The sequence below is a fragment of the Strix uralensis genome, chromosome 2 (genome assembly GCF_047716275.1).
Source record: "Strix uralensis isolate ZFMK-TIS-50842 chromosome 2, bStrUra1, whole genome shotgun sequence".
Taxonomy (NCBI): Eukaryota; Metazoa; Chordata; class Aves; order Strigiformes; family Strigidae; genus Strix; species Strix uralensis.
In genome coordinates, this window is record NC_133973.1 from 11,635,890 (window position 1) to 11,659,812 (window position 23,923).

The window sequence follows — 23,923 nt, forward strand, 5'->3', positions numbered from 1 at the left end:
GTTGCCCTGTGTGCTGATTTCCTGTATATATAGCCAAAAATAGCCTGTTTGACTGGGAAAAAGCCCTGAACTACAAATTCCTGGAAACTAGAAGAGAGTACACTGAGGCAGTATTGCTGTTTGTTTTCCTGTTCCTCCTCTCATTCGGTGGTGTCCGCTGGAGGAGGCGGGGTAGGGGGTGGCAGCCAGTGGTGCGGTCTAGGGTGCTGCTCTTGTGTTCCTCCAAAACAAAGAGCTGAGTTCATGTCCCAGCCTGCTCTTGCCAATGCCACCTGATAGCTGTTAGGTAACAGGGCAAAGGCAAAGTACGTTATTCCCAGCGTTTTGCTCTGAAAACTGAAATAAACTGTCTCCCACCCATGTCAGCCTTCACTTAGCCAAAAATGGAGAAGCAAGGCTGCAAAGTGCGAGATGCTTTTCAGTGAGCTGCTTAGAGGGGAAATGGAAGTGAGGGGCAGGAGATAGAGGGGAAGCAAAAATGGGTAGGATGGGGTCGAAGGAAGGACAGAGTGCAAAGGTCTTGCTCTGTGACACCAAGGAGAGGAAGAAGGTTGCTGATGTGGTCATGTGGAGGTTTCCAAAGGCAATATCAATTATGTGGGAGAGAGTCACTCCTCTGATAAAGCACATTGATATTCACATACACGCATTTCTCCAAATGTGTCAAAAAAGGAACAGTTCTTCCCACCCAGGCTGCTCACCCACCTCTTCCTCTACTCCCTCTGGACAGCAATGTCATAGCAATCATGTGTTAGGTACTGTTCCAAACTTTCGGCTTACAGTTGCTTTGAAGCCATGTATATGGGGTTTTCACATGTTTGTAGGCATGACAGATATCATAGGTGGGGAACTTTTTAAAACAAAACCAAAACATTTATAACCGGAATAAGGAGTGCTCAGGCAGGCTTTTGTCATTGTCATGTGCACTTCAGAGCCTGTGGTGACTCAGAGAAGGGATGTAACTGGCCTGAGATGGCACAGGTGTTTGGCAGGGAAGGGGCTTGAGCCTGATATTGCCAGACAAAGGGATAGAAGGCTCACCTGGGCTGGCAAAAAGCCAAGACCACATGGTTTCTGATCTAGATGGAATGGGGCTTTTTGTGTTCATCCCATGGTTTAGTGCCTCACCCCTAGTTAGCAAGGCTTTATGTAACTTCTAACATTAGCTGTCTTATTTATAATGCAAGATCAATGTATTTGAAATCAGGGAAATGTTTTATTATCTCACTGAATCTGGATCTTTGAGTCTTTCTTGAAATGTTAATTCGCTGTGGTATTTGTCACCCAGATCCAAACTCTCATGTAAGGTAACCTAGCTCCTATCCGGGCAGTGACTCTCTAAAACTCTGCCCAAATTACTGTGTCCTCCTTCACTGTTGGTGTTACTAGCCTCTTGTGGGCATATTCAATAGCCTTTCAGGGTGAAATGAGCTGGTCCACTCTGTGAGTTTGTGGTGGTGAATTGCACAGGAGCTTCTCTGCCTGGAAAGGGAGAGAGATTTTGTGGGAGGATGCTAGAGAATTAAGAGCATGTGAGTTATTTTGTGTGAGCCCCAGATGCAGAGTGAGCACATCACTAAACCCAAGTGAAATTACAACATGCCCTCCCCCGCATCTTGACTGTGTCAGCTGGCGTGGGCTTAATAGATTAGTGAATCCTTAATGAATGTGGCCAGAAGAGGGCTTTGAGGCACTGAAAAAGAGCTTGGGATGACTCTCAAATGAAAAACATAAGCCACAATGTAATAGCCTTGGTGGTGGTTTCTTTTCTAACTCCTGGGTAGTTGCGTTTTGAAAACAAATGGCATGAATGCCACTGGATGAAGCTCTTTTACTTGGAGTTCATTTTAGAGTGAAATTCAGTTGGTGACATAGATGTTGATAAACTCTTAGATTGCTTAAGACTGTCCTTCAGAGGACAATTTTTTTGCCGTAAATATGCTCTTAGATCTGACTTTTCCCCCCCCCTGAATTACAAAAGGATCCAGAGGAGAAAATGTTACTGGGATAGAACAGTCCATCCCAAATCAGTTCTTCCTGCAATGCAGAAAATTTAGCAGACTGTGTGGTCTGACAGCAAGACTATGCTATGGCAGTCGGTGTTCCCTATTTCAGCCATCCAATAAACATTTTGTGCTGCCCCCTCACTTGTTATTCTCTCCCTTCCCTGGCCAGCTCTGAAAAGACAAGTGCTTTCCACCCAGTGCCCTCATGCTTGGGCCCTCTGTATGAGCCTGTCATTTTTTGGTTGGGTTTGATACGGGGCTCTCCCTTTTCACTCTAAATCTCTGCAGCAGGTTGTTTGCAATGATTGGGACTAGTTATACGACAAGTGCTATTGCTCTGCCGTGGCATGGCAGCCCGTGCTGAAGGATCTCACAAAAGAGCTTCCAGGTGGGACGTCCCGTTGGTGTTCAGCAGGTGACAGGCATGGCAAAAGTACCTGCAGTGAAAGAACCACGACAAATTCACGTTTTTTTTTCCCCCTTGCCATCCAGTGCTCAGTTCTTTCCTCTCCTTCCTACCCGCTGGTTTTCCCTGGGCCAGGTGAGTCACGCTTTCCAGTCCTGCCTGCCCTCTTTCTCTGCCTGAATCAGCTCCTTCCAGGGAATTGTCATTTGCTGCTGTCAGGGCAGCTATTTCTGTCTTTAGCTGTTTCTTCCTTATAATGGTTTCTTCTCTTTCTGCTCCATCTTTATCATTTTTGCTGTGTATATTTATATTATTATTACTTGCTTACTGCTGCATCTTATTTTTGCCTTTGCTTGGTAAGTAAAAATAGGAAAAAAATGTTACTTTATAGAAAAAAGATACTGTCTTAAAAATCCAATGAAAAAAATTCAAAAGCTCCAGTAACAAGCAGATACTACAATTATTTTACATTGTTGTAAAAAGTGTCCAATATATGTGTATCTTCCAATTGTCACAATTTCATATCCACTGTTGGAAACATAGGTTCTCTAAGCCAACAAATTTCTTCCTGATGTCCTGTTGTCCCCGTTCTTTTGTGTAACAGCTATTGCTACAAGTAGATATTTTGATTTCAGACTGAAGTTGTGACTTTTTGTCCTGCCCTGCCATACATCAGTTATTTAACTGTGATATTGTTACTCTGCCCTTCTGTGCCTCGGTTTGTTTCTTGTTGTATTTGGATACTGCCTGTTTGCACAGGTGAGTGGTGCCCAGGAGGGGGCTGACCTCCAATGCATTTACAGCTGGTAATAAGTGTCCCCCATGGCTTTAGGAGCCCGAGCACCTGAGCTGCCCTGATTCAAGAGGCAGTGACACCTGGGAAGAAAGGGGTGGAGAAGCTGGATGAGCTGAGTGGTGCTCCAGGGACTGCTCCTACTGCCTGTGATGTTGAACTATGTCCCTCTGGGGCTGCAGCCTCCCCTCTTTGCAAAGAGAGATCTTGGTACCTTGTGAAGGCACCCAGAGGCCTCTCAGGTCCGTGGTGGCAGCACACTTTGCTCCGCAGTTGTCGCGGGAGAGAGCAGGGCAAGGGTCTGGCCAGGCACTGCCCTGCCATGCGATAGACAAGGATGAGGGGATCACAGGCCTTCAGAGAGCAAACTATCAAACGCCAGCCCTGGCTGGAACAAACCATCCTTATTTCAAAGAAAAGTATTGAGCCCATCAAGATTATCAGTTGAACATGTTCCAGTGATATAATGCATTTGCGAACAGGAAGCTGGAGCCCACGCAGCGTTTCCTGCCTGCAGGGGGAAGGTTTCAAAATGATCACCTTTGGGAAGGAGATGTTCTCTCCTACCTCCTTCCTGCAGCTTGCTGAGGCAGGACGAGGGTGGGGGGTAAAGTCTGAGGGGTTTTTCTTTGTTTTCAACATCTATGTTCCAGTGCAGGCGGCACTGGAGACGCCAACAGGCAGGGGGATAAGTGGTTCAGTGCTTTTACCTTGTTGGTGTCAGCTGCCAGGAACCGTATGAGATAACTGTGCTTGGGAAGGGGTAACGAAAGGTGCCAGGGGGTGCTTGCTCTGAGAAGATTTGGTTATCCTGTCCTTGCTTGCCATGTTTGGTAAGCATGGTCAATCCTGGCCCGTGCCACTGCTGAAAGGAGAAGAAAAGGGAGTATGATTCAGATGGATCTGCTCATCTTCTAGGAAAATCCTGGAAACTTCTTCCATGCTGAAGGTTATCGTATCTGCTGGAGCAGGTGACTATTTTACATCTGGTACATCTGTGACAAAGGGGGGTAGGGGAGTACTTTTTCCACCCCACCCCAGCCCCCCCTTTTTTTTTTTTTTTTTTTACAGCTCCCCCCTCCTTTTAATCAGGCTTCTGGCTGTATGGAGCTTTCACACTAACTGACACCAGCCTCTGTGAAACTCATTCCAACCTTTCTGAGGGCAAAATCCCACTGAAATCCAGGCAGTTGCCAAGGAGAGGTGTTTGCCCTGCTCCACCTCCCAAAGGCTGGAACTGTTTTTTTAATCTGTGGGACACTGCATCTCTCTTGCTTCTTATCCAACTGTTGTGCAGGCACCTACTTGTCCAGGTTACCCTGTAGTGCCAAGACAAAAAAGGGCTATGAGACACAGCTTGAACGCTTGCGGCCATACAGTCAGCACCGCAGGCAGGAGGTGGGCAAGGAGGAGAACCTGACCCTGTCAGGAAAGAAACCCTGCCCCGTTGTATGCCGCAGGTTTCTCTTTGTCCCCTTGTTGTACAGCCCTTTTTCATTGTTCTTGCTGTGAATCTCACATCAGCATCTTCTAGACCCTTTTTTGGCAGCGTTACGCCAGCCTGGGGTTTCCTGCCAGCCTCCTTGGCAGGGGAATGTCCCTGCCAGGGCTTACCCTGCCTGGGAAATTCCACTGCGCAGAAAAAGTCCAGGGAGCCACACTCACACCACCCTCCTCCTCCGCCCTGCTGCTTCCTCTCACATGTCATAACATCCCCCCCTGGTTAACCAGGGCTGAAAGATAAGCAGTGTGTGATCCACTGCAATAAAAAGAGCCCCGTGGGTACTCAGCCTGGAGCTGTAATAAACCCGGGGGGGAGTTGTTTAGGGTGTCGTCTTCTTTTTTTTTTTTTTTTTTTTCTGTGACCAGAAAGCCAGAGTAAGCAGGACTTTTGTGAGGGAGGGGAAAAAAAAATTTCCTTGCTGCTGCTTCTCTGTTTCATACCGTTAAACCTCAGAGGAACTTTTCAATCATTCACACAGACATTGCCATAAAGAGCAGTCAGTTACCAGTGTGCTGCAAAGAACTGGCTTGTTTTCCATAGAGCTAATTCTAACTTCACTCCTCCGACATGAAGGTACACTGTTATAATTTTATTTGCTTTATTGTTTAAAACCTGTAATTGATTAGAACAATATTAGCTTCTCTTTTCTTTTTTTCTTTTTTTTTTTTTTTTTTTTACTTATAATAGCTTTACCAGTGGCTTGTCTATAATTGTCTGTGTGTGTTTTGAGGTTGGGTATGGAAATGGAAGAATAGCTGGCTTTTGGGAAGGTAACGGGTAATAACCAAATGTGAAGAAACCACAATGAATGGTGGGATTTTTGAAAGCCCACAGTGGATCTAGGGAAAATACACCCCTAAATAGCTTAACCGTTTTGGGCAATTCTCTTTGAAACAATCTTATTTTTCAGGGGAGGATGTAGTAGCTTTCCAGAATTAGGATGGATGGATGGATGGATGGATGGATGGATGGGATGCTAAGCTCTGAGAGCACTGAATGGAAGAAACATTGTGGGTGGAAGCAGGTGTAATCTTGATTACAGTTTCTTTCCTGGCAGCTCATCAGCAATTTTGGAATAGCAGAGCATCATCAGCATACAAGCCTTCAACAGGACAGGTGTAAAATGTCGTGGTGCAGTGTGAGACAACACAGGGAAACATATATAAAAATAGGAATCTACAACTACTTTCCTGTAATTTAGCAAAAAATTTGTGGAAATGAAAAGTAGTAAGTCTAATGAAGTTAAACTTCACTTTAAAATTTGTGCTAAGGGGTTTATTAAACCAAACCATAAACTTCTTTTCATCACTTGGTGAGGGTTTCTCTGGCTTACCACATAAGGTCAATTATGCAGCACCCTGGTTCATTACCCGTGCCCGTATCTGGCAGGCAGGGAAGGCAGCTCAGCACTAAGCTTCTTGCAGAGGGTGAAACGCAGTCTGGATTTTAGACCCCTGAAATCTGGGGACATATTTGTACCATGGTGTCATCAGAGACTTGTATATGTCTGGGAATGAGTAGTTTGCAAGTACTTTAGGTGGAAGCTAGGTGTTTTCAGCTGGGACATGATGGCTTGCCTGGAGGCACACAGGGGGCAGAGAAAGCGTGGTACCCTGGGCTCTCCCTCAGCCAGACCGAGTGACCAGCAGTCAGGGGCAAATGTCACCTAGGGACATCGGGAAGAAGTCCATATTTCTGCTCCAAACAAAACTCCAGTATCAGCTTGGTTCCTGCGGCAAGTGATTTCTTTTTGGCTAGTTAGACCTTTTATTGACTTTCTTTACAAGCACGTGTTTCCCATCGTGTTTAATGGCAGTGGACAGGAGAAGGGGGTGTGTGAGGAGGAATGTCCTCTTCCTCCAGGGGCTGGGCACCGCTGAGCCCAAGGCCTGGACTGCCTGGGGCAGCTGAGCAACCTCAGTCCTGCACCCTGCCCTGCCTATACCAGGGCCCTGCTGTAGCCCCAGGGGTGGTGGTTGGAATATCATTATCATCATCAACCAGCTGCTGGAAATGGGCTTCCAGCAGCTCTCCTGGGTGCTGGGAAGCATCTCTTCCCACCCCTGGGCACAGCCCCATCCCTCCCTTCGCCTCTGCCTCCTTCTGCAACCCGGGGGGCCTGAGCTGGCTTTGCTTCTAGCCCTGGGCTTTCAGGGGCAGCAAAACTCAACCCTGGCAGTGCTGCTGAGAAACCCCCGTGTGACTTTACACGTTCCCAGTCACAAGCTCCTGAGACAAAATGGGCAAGGTAGAAACCAGCTGCCTTTACTCATGCTTCTTAAGAAATTGGCAGGAAATTAAAAGGAAACTTAAAACATCCATGGGCTAGCTTCTGTGAAGAGCAGCGTCCTGTCAGACAGGATGCGTCTGGCTTGGGTTGGTGTCTTTTCCCAGCTAAGAATGGGAGGAGGGAGCCAACGCCTGGGAACAGAGCTTTGCACTGTGCCCCACCAGATTCAAAGAGTTTATTTCCAACTTGCTTGATGTTTTATGCTAACTCGTGCATGATTTACATATTACTGTAAATTTGTCATTACTGTAATGGATTTCTTTCTAAATGTGTAGCAACTGGCTGTTAAGTCTGTAGAAGCAAGAAAGAACATGGTATTAGTATCCTTTCCATTATATTAATATCCTTTATGGAGGCATAGGATATCTGTGATTGAGACTTATGTGGCAGCAAATTCTGACCCAAAGATGGAACGATGTTGTCCCAGTGCATATTTAACTGAAGATAAACCTAGTACATGCAATTCATTCCAAGCACCAGGAAAGTTTTTGTACCGCTTCTTGAAAGCAACCTAACACTTTTCCTACCATAATGAAATTTGATTTGACTGCTTTGGTTTAGGTGCTTTTTTTAAATGAGAAAATTTCCTGTTTATTGAATTTTTGTCTGACTAATGGAGGACAGCTCTACAGCTGAGTTTCAGGACTTTCCCAAGGTCAGAGAGCCATGTGTTTTGAAAGCTGGGATTTCTCTAGTGAGTGGAAGTCTGAACTGAAGGCATTTAAACTTTATAAACTGGAGAACACAGTGAAATAAGATCAAGACATAAGACAAGGGCATTCCCTTCAATGATCTTTGCAGCGTTAACATGGTACAAGTGTCTTACTGTGGTTGTCTTGTTTCTGCCTGGCCTTTCCTGCACACCAATCTGCGCCCTTGAGCTGATGGTATGCTCGCAGGCTGTGGAGGATTGTGCAAATCAGCGCTGAGGCTTCCTGCAGGTGTTGATCCTGCCATGCAACCACATGCACAGGTGACCTGCACGTGTGGTGACACTGTGCTTGGGATTTCTTGACTGGTCAGCCCAGTTAGATCTGCTGTCTGGTAGATGTGACTGGTTTGGCGTGTCCAAGAAGTGGGTAAATTTTCAAAATCTGCCTGAAAAACATTTTTGAGTGGAAAAACACGTGTTTGGGAAGCCTGGATGTATGGCAACCTTAACCTTAGATAGGTTACCCATTATTACACATACATTGAGAGACTAGGAAAGCAGGGTCCTGGATAGATTGCAGTTTGAATAATCATATTTTTCAGGGTTAAAATCTCACTGAGATAAAGCAGTTTTTCCTCCAATTCCTGTACTAAAGAGCTGAGTGATGATGCTGCATTGGGGTAGCTCTGCGGTCCCTGCTAGGAAGTGGTTTTGTTTTACAGGTGGTTGAAATGGTCCTTGTTTGTGGAAGGTAGGGCAAGTGAAATCGAAGTCCACCAGAGCCTACATCACCTGCTGTGCTTACTGTGCAGGCTCGTGCATCTGACAACAGAAAACAAAATTAATGTGGGCTCAGAATGACAAGTTTTGGCCCAGGTTGGTCGCCTGAGTTAGGAGGAAAAAGGTCTTCAGCATGAGTCATGAGGAACACCTGATGCTTAACCCTTCAGACCTCCACTGAGGCTCCCTAACAGCAATGAGAAACTGTGCTAACTCCCTTTCTAAACTGGCAAGAACGCTCACTATTTACCTCATCTATGTACACACAGTACCCTTACAGGTGACATATGATGTTGCCCTTTGCTATGGGGAAATGGCCTTCTGCTCCTTGTTGACACACTGTGACATCATCGGTGCCCATATTTCTTAGCCATGCATTCCTCCTGAAAGGCACAAATGAACTAATGTGATATGTAAGTTTATGAGAAAACATGACTAACCAGGGCAGTGAGTATCTTGAGAGGAATGTCCACAAACACAAGGTGTACCTACAGGGAAACTGTTTACTTGTACAGAAATCAGATCCGCTTATCCAGCTTTGTAACACTTGCTGGGTTTGGGGTTTCTTTTCCTCTGCACTGATTTCAGCTTTTATATACACAGTGTGAAAGGATCTACTTAAGAGCAACCCACTGGGTTTTTTCAGCTTTTTTTAAAATATCAAACAACCTGGGAGAAAAAAGCAGAATTAAGGGCATTCTTTAGATCAAAGGGGAAAGCCCCAAAAGACAAATGTTAAATAAATAGTCTGAGTTTTCCTTTAATATGAAGAATTATACATATCCCCTTTTGAAGTTCAGGCTAATCCCAGAATGTCAGCCTTGGAGACCAATGTGTAGGGAAAAGTAGCAATACAAGTATAGCAAAGAGGGAAGAAACACTGACTCCTTTGTACCAGCTTTTAGAGCAAAGTCATGTCATGGACCATTTCCAACCTGCTGACGTGTGTTCCCCTAAACCGTCAAAGCAAACACAGGTATTGATCCTGAGCGGTCTCTAGGAGTGGAATAGTTACTAAGCTTTTACTTCTGGTTTTCTCGATGCTGTTCTAAAAGCAAACCGAGCGTTATGCTGGATAGCTTGGGGTTTGCGTGCTGTGTGGAAATGCTGTTAGGGTACAGAGGTGTGGCGGCAGTGTTTGCACACCTTGACTCCCAGTCTGCAGCAGGAGGCTAATTACACCCGTTGGAGAATAAGGGACATTTGACATCCATACAGCAAATATTCACTTGCATTAAGCAACTGGATTGTAAACTACTGGTTTTATTTCCAGTTTAAGAAATACCACAAAGGTTATACTGCTCCAGAAACGTGTTGCAAAACCAAGTCCTTGTTACTAGCAGTTTGTGCTTTGCCACTTTACGTAGAGGCTGACCCTTGTCCTGCGCTGCTGCTTAGGAGACAGACTGAAGAGAGATGTTTATTCTGCTTCTGTACCTGCTGAACCACGGGCTGCTCTGAGAGCTGCCATGTTCCTCACTCGCGGTTAGGAGCGACAGCGTGCCTGGCAGAGTGGCTACGTGCTGCTCTACAGGGAAAGTAAAGCTCCACTTTCAGGGCTTGATTTATTTATGGATTTATTTATTTAGAGCCTACACCCCCTATAGCATTCACCCTGGTACGTGGCCCAGGGACCAAGCAGTGCAGGCACACTGATGCTGTAAAGGCTAGCCCTTTCCTTACAGCCGAATGGCCACATCCCTACAGTGTAACAACCCGTTCTCAGCCTTGGTCTCTTCTGAGCCCCATGTGGCCTCCCCACGATGCAGTCTCTGTTCATTTGGGCTTTTATTCTTTTCAACTGCTGCACGTGTGACTCGGAGCTACAGCTTCAAGGGGATTTTCTGAGGGGGAAGAGGAGGCATGATGCCTTTTTGGAGAGTAAACTAACACAGAGGGAGACAACTGGCAGAGTCTTGCTCATGCTGTCTCTAGGGAGTGGCCCTGGACCAAACCATGCCCCAGCTTCACCCAGAGGAACTCGTTCCTCTCACCAGAAATCCCAGAACTGAGCTCATGTAAGAGCACTGTTACCAATCCTGGGACCAGGATTTGAGGGTAAACTGTGGGGCCACATAATTTGGCCATATAGAGGTAGGGACTAGTTACATCAGGGATTAGATCGGTAGTGATCACACATGCAAAGCTATAGGGGATGGCATAGGGTGTGGGTGGATGTCTTTGCAAGGAGGCACAAACCTCTGCCTGAGCTCTGCAGCCCAGGTTTTTCCAAGTCCTCAAACTGTCTGCCTGGTACCCCCCACACTCCGTTATGCTGCATGTGGGCTTTGCCGGGTGGCTCACAGGCAATTTGGGTGGAGCTTTCCTTTTGGTTGCCTGGCTGCCACTCTGCAGGACAGCCCAGAAGTCCCCTGCCCCACGGCATCGCAGCTCGGGCTGCAAAGCTTGTGTCGGAAAGGATAAAACAGAGATGGCTGAAAACTGGGCAGCAAAATTTCTCCCTCAGTCTGAACTTCTGCTATTGTTACTGAAATGCTGTTCTCAGTACGAGGGCCCAGGTATGAGACAAAATCTCATCATTACAATTAAAAATGGTGTTGAAAAGATGGAAGTCTCTTTTAACAGAGAAACCCCCAAACACTGAGCAGGCTTCTTGATTTTTCTTTGACTTAGTGCAGTGGCACAACCATTTCCATGTAACAAGGACACAGTTACTGGAGATCTAATGCAGAGGGAAGCCCAGCACAGCAGGTCTGGTGCATCTTTCCTCTGTGCTGGCTCAGATAGCAAAAGGGAGTCAAATGACCTTGATTAGCCTAGATGTTTAGTTGGTGGTAAAAATCTAAGGTGTTGGCTTACAACCTCTCTGACTATCCCCTACCCAGCGAGCGCAAGCTTTGAGACAACAGGATTTTTTTTGTTCTTAACTGAGTTTTCAGATCCCCTCAAAACAGCTCACAGGCGTGCACAAGTCTCTTTCTCAAAAGCTGTTTCAGTAATCAAGTATACTGGTGTAACGTAAACCGAAACTGATTAGCTTTAATTCGACAGTTCTTGCCCAGGCTGTGCTCTGAAGTGAGAGAAGCAGTGGAGTTTTGGGAAACAAATGCGTTTTGTTTCTTATTTTTGCAGTTGTCTGAGATACCAAGATAAGCACATCTCACTATTTGCAGGTGTGTAAGAGGTTTCAGGACAAATGTTGCTAATATTGGCCGCTAGTTGGCATTATTGATACATCCCAGTAAATGGAGGTGGTGGAATAAAAACCTGGGAGGGCAGCGCTCGGGGAGCTGAGGCACCCTCCTCCCTGCTCACCTCTCAGCCTTCCCCAGCTCTGGAGGTTGTGCTGAATTACAGCTCGGCCAAAGCAGGTGGAAACCGCCAGGACATCACAGCCCTGCCATGCCTTCCCGGCTGACCCCCCTTTTCCCCAGTTAGTTGCTGTCTGTAGGGGAGAAGAGGTGACAAATGCTTTTGGTCACCACCCTGCCCAGGAGGAACTTTCTTAGGCTGAAGACTCCTCACAGGGTTTTGGTCACCACACGTGTGACGTAGTGTTTAGGCCAAAAACCAAATGCTCAAGGTCTGCAGCATTAATGATTGCAATTTGTAGATGTAGCAATAATTTAGCAGTAACTTGCATGGAAGCACTTTGAGAGCACAAGGCTTCTGGGAGCCAGCTCAGCTCATCTTGTGCAACTGATGGGTGTGTGTATTTTTGAAAGAGCCTTTTGTTACAGAGCTTGGTGGAATTAGCCTTGTCTTAATCTGCTTTGACTGGGAATAGATTTGTGCCAGAAGACCTGATAAATAAGATGTCACTGATGAAACAAGTATGAGCTGAGGTATCAGAGAGTTGCCCGAAGTGGATTTTGCTTGGTAAAAGGAGAGCACGACAAGAATTCAGCCTTCGGGAGAGTAGAAACTTTGGAATAGAAGAGAAAAAGAAATTCCACATCCTCTTTAAGACAAAAACCTCATTAAATTGTTTTATAGAATAGTTTTAATTCATACGTAGAGACTAATCTTCATTAAATCCATTCCAAAATCATTACTGAACAGCAAGGATAAAGGTGCTCTCTGTCCTTGCCTACATGTGATTTAGGGATCTTCCATGACACAGTAGCACTACAATGAGAGAAATCCACTTTTGGTTTGAAAGCCACTTTTAATCTCGACATTTTTAAGAGAATTGCAGGCAACTATGCTGCCAAATCTAATTTTCTGGATTATAGACTTCTCAGATTCACATTACCATTTGCTCGTTAAAAGACAAGATCCATTTGCTGCAGTAGTTGCAGACCCTCCTGGCTAGGTTAAAACGACTGGCTTTCCGGGCCACCTGGCAGGGCTGAGAATGCAAAGGCTGATCAGTCAGATCTGCGTTTGGAAAGCTGGGTTGTGGGTCCTCCCATCAGCCACCGAGCGTGCAAAGGGTGTTGGGGGGCTGAAGGAGCCCTGAGCAGCAAGCACTTTTCAACGAGGAAATACTTAAAACCGTCTACCTAAGGCAAAGGTACCATAGCTGAGATCTGAGGCTTGAAGAAAAACAGAGAACCATCTCCTTGCATGTTTAAAACACATGGCCCGATTTCACAAATCCTCGCTTGCATAAAGAGGTTCATTAAATGAGGGAGAAGGTGCGCTTGGGAGATAGCTGCTGATTAGGGAGCGACTGAGTTTTTGCCTTTATTAGACTGTGCTATTTCTGGCACTGCTTGGCATCTGATTTCATTTGATGGGTTACATTTGCAAATTTTACTGTGGCAGCGTAAATTCAATTTATGGTGTAAAACAACAGTCTTTGGAGTAGAAAACTGCCTAGCTAATTCCCAGTGAAACCCTTCCTTCACCTGACAGTGGAAGAAATATTTGAATAATATAAAGTAATTCCCTCCTGCCTCCTCATGGGCTGATTAATATAATTTTACATTGCACCTGTCCCATGTTTTTTAATACAATTAAAACATGTATAATAATCTAAATTATAGGCCTGCAATTTGCATAATATACTTTAGAAATACCGTGCTGTTTTACTACCTATTTTTTGGGGCAGCCAGGGTGTTAAAAACATCCTAATTGCAACCTTGTGGACAAAAATACACGCTCGTACTTTAGAAGATGGTGACCTCAGTGGAAACAAGGAAAGCAGAAATATTTGTTTGAAAAGCGGAAATCTGAGAAGTCTCCCCTGTGAATATTGGTAATATTTCAGTAGTGTTTTTAACAGCAGTCGCAGGCACATGCTGTTTGAAAAGTAGAAATCCGAGAAGTCTCCCCTGTGAATATTGGTAATAACTCAGTAGTATTGTTAACAGTAATGGCAGGCACGTGGTTTCGCCTACTTTTTGTTTCAGCATTGTATTCCTTACCAGCTTCTCCCTGCCGGCCTCGACTGAGAGGCTTTGCCACCGCAGTGTGGTGCAACCTAAAACCAAAATAACTTCTGTGTCTGCCCCCTGCCTACTACACGCTCCGATAACAGAGGCAGAGAGATGACTCACCTCTGTTGTAACCACTCACGTTCCCCTTCTCTCTGGATGCTGCCCACTTGACACACATGACCAAAAAAATCCCCGTCCTCCCAAACCAGACTCCCCAGAGCCGAGGCCTGGCAGGAGCGGAGTGAATGCTCCCGCGCCGTTGCACTTGGGGCGAGGGGTGTGTGCGCGCGGGGACGCCAGCCTGCATCGATGGCGGTGGGAGGCCGAGGGCGACGCTCGTCATTTCCATCTCTGCAGCTGCACAAGAAGGTGGAAATTTGGGGTTGTGCGCATCGTGAGTGGGGGCTGCAAAAGCTGTGGGAGGCCTGCAGGGGCAATTAGGGAGGACAGGGTGAGAAGTGGCATACATCCCCATCATCCCCACCCCAACCCCATCCCCAGTATCTGCAACCCCATCCCCATCATCCCCAGCATCCCCAACCCCATCCTCATAATTCTCATCATCCTCATCCCCATCATCGTCATCATCCCCATCTCCAGGATCCCCAGCATCCCCATCCCCATCATCCTCATCACCCCCAGCATCCCCATCCCCAGGATTCCCAGGATCCCGAAGATCCCCATCACCCGCCCCCCCCCTCCCCCGTCCCACCGTCCCCCCCGCGGCGGGGCCGGGTGCCCGGGCCGGGGGTGCGGGGCGATGCCGCCGGTCCCTCCCTTCCCCAGACCCGCTCCGGGGGGCGGTGGGGCCCCTTCGCCCCGCCCCCGCCCCGCCCCGCCGCGGCCCCTCCCGCCGCCCTGCCGGGAAGCGCGGCCCCGCCCCGCCCCGCCCCGCCCCGCCCCGCCCCGGCCCCGCGGGGGGGCGGAGCCGCTATAACCGCCGCCGCCAGCGCCACCGCCCCCCACTCGCCGCCGCGCCGCCCGCCCAGCCCGGCCGTGCCCGCGCCCTGGCCGTGCCCGCGCCCGCTCCGCCGCCCGCCGCCGCCCTCCGCCGCCGCCGCCCGCCGCCCCGCGGCACCGCCATGATCGTGGAGAGCAGCCGGGACGCGGCGCCCGATGGCGGCGACGGCGGCGCGCTCAGCAGCCCCATCAACCTCGCCTACTTCTACGGGGCCTCGCCCCACTCCAGCGAGGGCAGCTGCTCGCCGGCGCACTCCGCCCCGGGCTCGCCGGGCTCCGACTCGGACCTCTCGGTGAGCAGCCGCGGCGGCGGCCGGAGGGACCCCCGGGGCGGCGCCCGCCCCGCGCTGCAAGGTACGGCGTGGCGCGGCGGCGGTCCCGGACCCTGCGGGCGGGGGAGCGGCGGCGGCGGGGCGCGGGCTGGCGGGGGGAGCGGAGCGGGGCGCGGCGCCGGCCTTCCCGCTCCGTCCCCTCCGGCAGTGAAGCCGGTCACGGACCCTTTTGGGCCGAAAAGCCTCCGAAGCGGTGAAAAGTGGGAGCTCCGCGTCGGGGCACCCCAGCCCTGGGAGCGGCCGGGGAGGTGGGGGTGTCCCGGGAGGAGGGGTGTGGGGGGCATCGCCTCGGCTCTTCTCTGCGAAACCGCGGGTTTGGGTTGTTCTCCCCAAGCGTTCTCGTTTTGATTTATTTGCTCATTATTAAAAGTAGAAACGGAGTCGGTGGCTTAAATCCGGGTTTTGTTTTCATGTCTCAACAGTTGAACAACACATGGCGGGGGGAAAGCAGCACCGAGGACCTTTCCAGGGGGTCCGTGTGAAGAACTCGGTGAAGGAGCTCCTGCTGCACTTCAGGAGCAGCAAACAGATGTCCTCGGGCTCCGCCACGGAGGAAGGCAAGGTAACCTGCATTTTTCAGCACTGACATAATTGCTTTTAGGGGTTACTGAAGCTGGCAAAAAAAAAGCATGCGATAATGCTAGAAATGAGCTTGCTGCTTTATCTGATGTGGATGGAGTCAGTGCTTTCCCTTTTCAATACGTAATGGGAGAACAGAGCTGGGAAGAAATTAGTGAGAAGCTTTACTGCGGGAGGAGGAGGCACTTAATATTCTTACTGAGCTTTGTTTTCTAAAGGGAGTTTGGGCGAAGATACGTTTGTGTTATGAAACCACAGAAACTCCCTGTTAACTTGAATGAGGTCATACATTGTAAGAGTTGGGGAATCTTCTCAGAAGAGAATCGTTTGTCATGCTGTTGTGCTCCTCTGTGCAGAGCACGCAGTATAAAGGCAGACCTCTCCAGTCTGGAAAGATAGAAACAGAAAAAAATACAGGAAATTCTGGGAAGATTAAAGGTGGTTTTTGGTTGTTTTTAGAATGGTCTTTCCAAGCATGTGTTTGTAAGCTTCCTGGATAAGTGTTGTCACAAGAGGATTTTTGCATAGGAAAGTTCATGGCATTGAAGAAGTAGAAAATTGGCTGGCTTATTTATGTTTTGGAAAAAAAAAACCCTCAGACCCCACTAAGGAACAGTGTCTTTCTCTAGATTTTTTTGAGTTTTGTGGTATTGTAACAAATAGCTTAAAAAGCCTTAAGAAAAACGGTGGTTTTCATTTAAGTTCCATAAAAGTATTTCCATTTTCTAACCTTAATTAAAAGCAATTAAATTAGGGTTAGACAATCATGTACTAGAATTATTCCAAGGTATATTCTGTGTTTATGGAAGCAAGTCACTGTTGCTTTCTTTGTGGTTTTGTTTTTTTCCTGAAATAACCATATACTAATGGAATAATCTGGATTTTTCTCAAAAGGCACAAGGAGGATTGGTGAACTATGAGCAGTACACAGGTAAAAAAAACCTTTTTTTTTTTAAATACCGTGCAATAAGATTCTAAAAGTCGATTGTAAGAGTAACATCCAAATGGATTCTGAATTTACTAATTTACTTTCTTTTCAGCAGAGCTGAAGAGCATACTAGGTCACAGTGGCAAAAGAAAGGCTCCTGAGCTCCTTTCTGATGGACCTTCTTTCAAACGCCAAGCTAATGTTCACCCACACCTCCTGGTAAGCTTGTAGTAATTTTTCCCATGCCTTTGTTTTTCAGTTTGTTTTGTGTGATTGGAAACTACCAGATACAACTATACCTCTAACTTCCTGGGGCTTGTTTTCTTCTCCCCCCCGCCCCCCCAACAGACACCACCCCAGACACCAACTTCTATGGATAGCATGGAGGAGACTCATAAAAATGACCCAAAGCATGACAGCAATTCTGACCTGCTTCAGAACATTATAAACATCAAGAACGAGTCGAGCCCCATTTCTCTGAACACGGTGCAGGTTAGCTGGTTGCACACTGTCTCCAGTCACAGCTCGCCCGGTGAGCAGTACCAGGACAGCCCGGGAACGCAGGCTTTCTCCCCGTCCCAGAAGTACCAAGCATTCCAAGATCACACCTCCCAGCATATGCTTGATCCGCCGCAGCATTACCAGTTCCCTCCATCCCAGAACCAAGATTTGTCACAGAGCTATCCTTCGGAAGCCTCCCTGGAGTACAGGCCATTTGCTGCCAATGACCAGTCTCCTGGCTACCAGCAGAATTCCTTTGAGAGCCACGAACTGCAGTATTGCCCGTCGCAGAGCTTCTCCTCCCTCTTGAATGACTCTGAAGGCTCGGAGGGCATCTCCACTCCCCTCCAGCCGCTGACCAGTGCCCACCCACAGGCTGATGTTGACCCCCACACTCCAAACTTCAGCTTGCTTTCCAATACCATCTGTGGTAGTCTGGAGCGCAGTGTCTCTTTGGCTACTTTGAATGTCTCTCTACCTGACCAAAACATCGCCAGAAGCACGTCACAGCTGGGCAAGTCATTTTTTCAATGGCAAGTGGAGCAGGAGGAAAACAAACTGGCTAACATCTCTCAAGACCAGTTCCTTGCAAAAGACTCGGATGGAGACACGTGAGTGCTGTTTACCTCTGTGTTTCTGATGTGGAAGGTTGGGGAGTGTTTGTTTGGGTTTTGGTGGACCGTGGGGTTGTAATGGAAGCAGTTCATTAGCAGTGTTTGTGTCATGAGTGTGGAGGTTTCTCTAATGAAGTGAAACGTGTGGCTTTGCCGGTGGGCTGTGATGAACAGAATTGCAGCACACTGAGTAGATAAGGTGTTTGTATTGTCTAATTTCAGGTACTTATCGTTAGACTTTTATCTAGTAAATGGGCAGAAAAAGATCTGAATTTAGATGAATTTAAAATTGCCCTAGGAAGAAAGTACCCATGTTCCTGTCTTAGTCATGCAGAGGAGGCCTGAAGCCGTCAGCGTTACACCCCTCCCAGATGTCTCGATCTCTGTAATGACTTGAGCCCTAGTTTGTGTGGTGGTGTAACTCTGTGTTTCCCCTCTTTCCTGCAGCTTCCTTCACATTGCTGTTGCCCAGGGCCGACGAGCGCTCTCCTACGTTCTTGCAAGGAAGATGGCTGCCCTGCACATGCTGGATATTAAAGAGCACAATGGCCAGGTGAGATTCTCACAATCTCTGCACCTGCTTTGTGCACCTGACTGCTTCTGCGTGTCTGGACCTTGAGGAAGATGTGAAATGCTTATTTAATATTAACCCCGAGATTTAGCCTGCATACTAATATTAACCTTGAGCTACTAATACTTCTTGGGATCACCTTGAGCTGGTAAAACTATGTGCTCTGCTTCATTTGTCCTGGCTTCCTGGTATTCATAATCGCTGCTTAAATAATACCAGGTATAGACTTTTTATTTGGTTTAGTTGCTCTTTCCTATTAGAGATCAGATGACTAATAGTTTAAATTTTCTTGATGTTTGCAGAGTGCTTTCCAGGTTGCTGTGGCTGCCAATCAGCATCTCATTGTGCAGGACTTGGTTAGCTTGGGGGCTCAAGTCAACACCACAGACTGCTGGGGTAGAACGCCGCTGCATGTTTGCGCTGAGAAGGGGCATGCCCAGGTCCTTCAGGTAAGAACCAGGCAGGCGTAGCTCTGCCCTGGCCGTTAATGCTTACACTTTGTATTAGTTGTCTTGGGAAACTCTGAAAACACTGCTCCTCCCTTTATCTTTCTCACTGGGTAGCCCTGTGTGTCTCGGGGCTCTACAGTAATGACTTGAAGCGAGACTGAATTTCACATTGAGGTTCTCACCAATGTTTTGGAGTAATTTGGTGGAATCCTCTAGTCTATGAAAACAATAAGTCTCTTCTTCATGCCATTATTTTTTGCAACTTTGTTGCACTAAGACTGTATACAAGCTTGAGGAAGCAATATGTGGTTTGGATAAGACCTAAATGCATACCTGTTCCTATTTTTGTAGGCAATCCAAAAGGGAGCTGTGGGAAGCAATCAGTATGTGGACCTTGAGGCAACAAACTATGATGGTGAGTAGTTAAAGAGTTTCTAATTTACAGAGTTACTGGATGTTATAATGTTTTATAGCTGCTGATGTGAATGTTATCCTGGGTTGAGAAGCAATAAAATGGAGCATATCTTTGCCAGGTTGAAATTTACAGTTACAATTGAAATCACATTACAATTGGCATATCTGTCAGATAAAAACATGGTTAGTCTGTGCTTGTCTGGACCTCTTTCCTCTTACATGCGATTGCTGTGTTTGGCATGGAGAGTGTAGGTAGTAGTTGGCTATTGTTTAAAACATTTGAGTGCCAGTGATACATCGGTGGATACAGAAGCCAGAATCTCTGGCACCATAGAGCTGTTTTAATTGAACCTATTTTCTATATAACAGCTCTTTCCTAATGTACATTTTGGAAATTAGAAATTGATTCTTTCATTATCTGCTGGCTGAGAGCTCACAGTAGGTTGCTACTTAACTCCTCTGGTGATGGACAACCCAAATCTCAAGCCACTGAGGAGCAGTCACTGTCACTTACAAATATAGAACTGTCCCTGGACTTGACAGGGGTAGAAGCTCCTTTATCTGTCCTTTGGAACAAGCAGCCAGTCAGTACTTCTGTAATTGCATTTGTTCATTAATGATTTTTTTTCTTTAATGTTCAGGTTTGACAGCATTGCACTGTGCTGTTCTGGCCCATAATGCTGTGCTGCATGAACTGCAAAACAGTCAGCCACCTCACTCCCCTGAGGTTCAGGAGCTTCTGCTGAGAAACAAGAGCCTGGTAGAAACCATCAAGACTCTGATACAAATGGGAGCCTCTGTTGAAGCGAAAGTAAGTAAAATGGCTTTGTCATTTGTGCCAGATCCAGAGAGGATGTGGAAGCAAAACATGTCCCTTTCTTTCACATCACATTTCAGCTTTATTGCAAAGGAAGTAGACTAATTTGAAAGCTTCCCTACAGCTTAATTTACCCAAGTGGAATAAGAATGTTGCATTTATTCAGAGCAAGGTATTATCGATGCAAATGAACCCTGGGGAGAGAGGGAGGTGCCACTAATTTCTGGGTTGAGAATGATGCTATGCTGGCTGCAGCTGGTCGTGTCTTAAAAGTAAGAATATATTTGGAGCACTCTTGAGGTATCTGTAGTAATAGGGTGCTGATGATACCTTGTTCTTGAACTGCAATTTTTAATTTAAAAACTGCTTACCTTTTCAGTTTAGGTCTGTGCTGGGCCAGACCATTACTTGATATAACATTTGATATTTTAGCTATGTCAGCTTATTGTCAAATGGGATCTGGTCCATTGTTCATTAGCTATTCATATTAAAATATATACTCATATTGACTGTCAGTGAATTGTAGTGCAAATATGTTTGTTCAACCCTCTGCAGTTACTCTGTGTTCTGTTTTATTTGTGTGTGTGTTCACCCTGGGTAGGTGAAACACCTGCAGGGAAGACTAACAGTTTCTTTTTTGGTAGGATCGCAAAAGTGGTCGTTCAGCTTTACATTTGGCAGCAGAAGAAGCAAACCTGGAGCTCATTCGTCTCTTCTTGGAGCTGCCCAACTGTCTCTCTTTTGTTAACGCAAAGGTACGGTGATTTTTCCGGAATGCAGATATAATCCGGGATGCGAACGTGTGTGGCGCTGCGAGTGTCCTGAGACTCGTGGCCCTGCCTTTCCTTCACGGAGTTACTTTGTCTTCTCCAGGCTTACAACGGCAACACAGCACTCCACGTGGCTGCCAGCCTGCAGTATCGGGTGAGTCAGCTGGATGCTGTGCGCCTGCTAATGCGGAAGGGAGCTGATCCAAGTGCCAGAAACTTGGAGAATGAGCAGCCAGTTCATCTGGTTCCTGATGGCCTTGTAGGAGAACAGGTGAAAAACCAAACAACCCTCTGCTCTGTTCCCATCTGTCCTATCTACACAGAAGTCTTATTCCTCTCCAGAAGTTTCTTTTGGGTTTTGAGTTGCAGCTTTTAAGGAAAGGATTTAGCAAATGCCATTTTATTTGGGGGTCTTTGGTTTTAATGTCAGGATCAGACAGAGTATAGAAAGACCTGAAATTACAAGTTTCACTTGCAGCTTTTATTTTTTCTATCTCAGAAGCTTTTTCCTGTCAAAATAGGTTTTTTCTTTGTAACCTTGCAACATACTGGATGTAATATCCCTTCTGTTGTTCATCTCAGTATGGCCTGAGATCATACTTTTGTTGGTCTTGTCATAATTAGTAATGGTAGTTCTTAGACCTGAAAAACAGATGAAAATCCCTTTTTCCTAGGAGCTGTACAAATACATGATGAAAAATGTGACTCTTGACCTAAGAAAGTAATAACTTAAGCAACTGAGTAATTCTGTTGCCTTTCGTTGGTTCAAATACTGAAAATTGGATCAATTCTGGTGTAACTGAAATTGGAACATAGGCTCAGATAAATGAGGAGTGTGGAACTGGGTCTAGGGTTTTTTATTTGGATTATGACTCACTTCAGGATGATGAATACTAATGTTTTTGTCTCTTTCTCTTTTCCAGATAAGACGTATCCTAAAAGGGAAGGCGATTCAGCAGAGAGTGTCGCCATTTTAAGCTCCATGTTTCTTGGAGTTCAGCAACTCACACTCACTGTCAGTCAGGCAGTCCTAATGTATCTGTAAATAGACCATTTGCCTGGTGTGGGCAAATGTTAGTTGTTTCTATGAAACAAAAGTATTTTGTTCACTATTATATAGTGGGTTATATAAGAGTGGAAAAAAACCCAACCAAAAACTACCCAATAATCAAATTCCTCTGAGCAAACGGGAGTGTTTAATTCCCGAGTATGTGGAACATTTGCCTGGATACCTGGATTTCATAGCTACAGCAAGACCGATTTTTATTTAAACAACCATGCAGATAACTTCTGGACAAGGACAATTCTACAGGAAATCTTTTTATTTAGAGAGGGCTGATATATGTCAACATTGCAGAGTTTTTTGTTGTGTTTTCAGTAACACCTAAGTGCAAGAGAAATATTTTTGAAGTTGATTGTTTATTTATGTAACTTTGTAGCTTTCTTCCAGTATCTTGTGCAGGATTGTATATAGTCACTGGCATTATTGTACAGCTGTATAGTTCTAAGAATCTATTGATCACTTGGGGAATGAACTGAAGAAGAAAGTTCCTTTATCTTGAACTTGCAGATTGTGTATAGAGTTGTAATACTGTACTGGTGCAAATTGGGTGAATTCTGTTGTTTTGAAAGACTGAAGACTGAAAGTACAGTTAAGATAGATTGTCCCTAGCACTGATTTGTGCATGTTCTTGGAGTTGTTAGTAAAACATGAAAAGCCATGCTTTTTCAGGGGACTGTATCAGTTTTTCTTGTACCCGGTAGAGGTTTTTCTTTTGATGGGACAATAGATTGGGGAAGAAGGATCATGACATTTATTGTGTGTATATAACTTTGTTGTACTTTAAGGAATATGATCCTGATTCAGTGAAAGTATTTAGCATGTACTTAACTGTTGATGCGTGCTGAAATCTCTCCACGTTAATTATAATACTTCGATATGTGTAAGCCCCACTAGTGTCAGTAGGACTTAAGCACATGCGTAAGTAGTTTGGTGAATTGAGCTCTAGTTAATTCTAGAGACTTAGTGTTTTTCACCTCCTAAGCAGAGTTAGTCCATTTATGGTTTTACCTTATAGGTATAGTAGCTAGCCAAGTAATATTTGAAGTTAACATTTTTCTATTTTTTAATAATTGTGGGTATTAATGCAAAATGTATACCAATGATGCTGTATACTTCTGTTGGAGAGAACTTTCTCCTGTCACTTTCTGAATGATCCATGCTGGGCTGTAATCCAGTAGTATGTTCTCTGTATGGTCTTTGCTGCTTAAACCGCTCTTGCATCATATGCAGTTCTCTGCTGTAACTGTTTAATTAGTCTGACTGTGCTGTTTTGACAAAGTATGTCTTGTAGACAAGCTAAGTGGAAAAAATCTAATATGTGGAGGCCTACTTGTGATGTATTTCTTGAAAGGGTCTCATGTAACTTGTGTTTGAATAAACATGCTAACTAAATTTTGGTGGTTACTGTCTATGATACAAATAATGATGATGAAATCAAGCTTGAGATAAAACTGATTTAGCATGGTAATACTGTGACACTGGTCAAGGTCCATTTGTTAAAGGTGAAATGAAGTCTTTCCATCCTGTTGTTTATGCTTTCTCTTGTTTGTTGCTGGTTTTGAAGTTGGTGCCTGTGTATTTAGTAGATGTGCCCCAGATAGAGTTAATAGTCACCAGGTTGTCCAAATTGCAGGTTACCTGAACACTTGTCCCTGTATACTTGAAAGAATGATAGCAGTTCTGAAAATGTGTTTTCCCTATGACTTCCTTGCCTTCGTCCTCAATTCTTACAGCTCAGGTACAAGCAGTCACCTTAGCACAGGTGGAAGTCTGCATGAGCAAATCTTTCCCACATGGGGAAAGACTGTCCTTGCTTCACAAATAAAAAGATGGGCTCTGAGCTGGCCATGACCTTTCAGGAGGAAGAGCTGTTGTCACACAACTGGCCTTGCTGAGCACTGAGCTGGTGAGATAGCAACAGTCAAGAAAAGTGGATGAAGCATTAGGGTCCCGTAGGCAAGCAACTGAAGAAAAACAAGAGTGTTTCTATGCTACTGTATTAAACCTGTTGTCCACCCCTGCCTTACTGCTGTGTGTAGTTAGGGTGTCCCCTCAAGTGAAAGTGTTTTAGGACTGGAAGAGGCCCAGAGGTGTAGAGAAGCTTCATTGCAGGGAACAACAGAGCAAACTAGGGCTCTTCAGCTGCAAA

At 46.0% G+C, this 23,923-nt stretch overlaps 1 protein-coding gene and 1 long non-coding RNA gene across 4 annotated transcripts; one reads left to right on the top strand and one right to left on the bottom strand.

Annotated features, from left to right (window-relative positions):
- The first annotated feature begins 5,004 nt into the window (after positions 1 to 5,004).
- On the top strand, positions 5,005 to 23,166 carry NFKBIZ (NFKB inhibitor zeta). Of its 3 annotated transcripts, none has more exons than XM_074855999.1 (12): positions 5,005 to 5,282; positions 15,491 to 15,630; positions 16,542 to 16,578; positions 16,688 to 16,794; positions 16,924 to 17,687; positions 18,138 to 18,243; positions 18,564 to 18,710; positions 19,062 to 19,125; positions 19,766 to 19,935; positions 20,586 to 20,696; positions 20,815 to 20,982; positions 21,635 to 23,166. In XM_074855999.1, the coding sequence occupies exons 2-12, from the start codon at positions 15,502 to 15,504 to the stop codon at positions 21,686 to 21,688; spliced, it is 1,857 nt and encodes a 618-aa protein (XP_074712100.1). In that variant the 5' UTR covers positions 5,005 to 5,282; positions 15,491 to 15,501; the 3' UTR covers positions 21,689 to 23,166. The 3 variants fall into 3 exon arrangements, with proteins under 3 accessions (XP_074712100.1, XP_074712080.1, XP_074712090.1); XM_074855979.1 differs by lacking the exon at positions 5,005 to 5,282 and adding an exon at positions 14,762 to 15,090; XM_074855989.1 differs by lacking the exon at positions 5,005 to 5,282 and adding an exon at positions 14,762 to 15,090 and having other exon boundaries at positions 16,691 to 16,794.
- LOC141940080 (uncharacterized) lies at positions 12,402 to 14,014 on the bottom strand. Its single transcript, XR_012627862.1, has 3 exons — positions 13,897 to 14,014; positions 12,648 to 12,743; positions 12,402 to 12,520 (listed from the first exon to the last, which is right to left on the bottom strand). It is a non-coding gene; the product is annotated as an uncharacterized LOC141940080 (long non-coding RNA).
- Positions 23,167 to 23,923: the final 757 nt, after the last annotated feature.

Excerpts from the sequence above, each read along its gene's own strand:
- NFKBIZ (XM_074855979.1), top strand. The coding sequence starts at position 14,859 with ATGATCGTGGAGAGCAGCCGGGACGCGGCGCCCGATGGCGGCGACGGC. Across the intron at positions 20,697-20,814 it reads TCTCTTTTGTTAACGCAAAG|GCTTACAACGGCAACACAGC; the intron begins GTACGGTGATTT and ends TGTCTTCTCCAG. Across the intron at positions 20,983-21,634 it reads ATGGCCTTGTAGGAGAACAG|ATAAGACGTATCCTAAAAGG; the intron begins GTGAAAAACCAA and ends TCTCTTTTCCAG.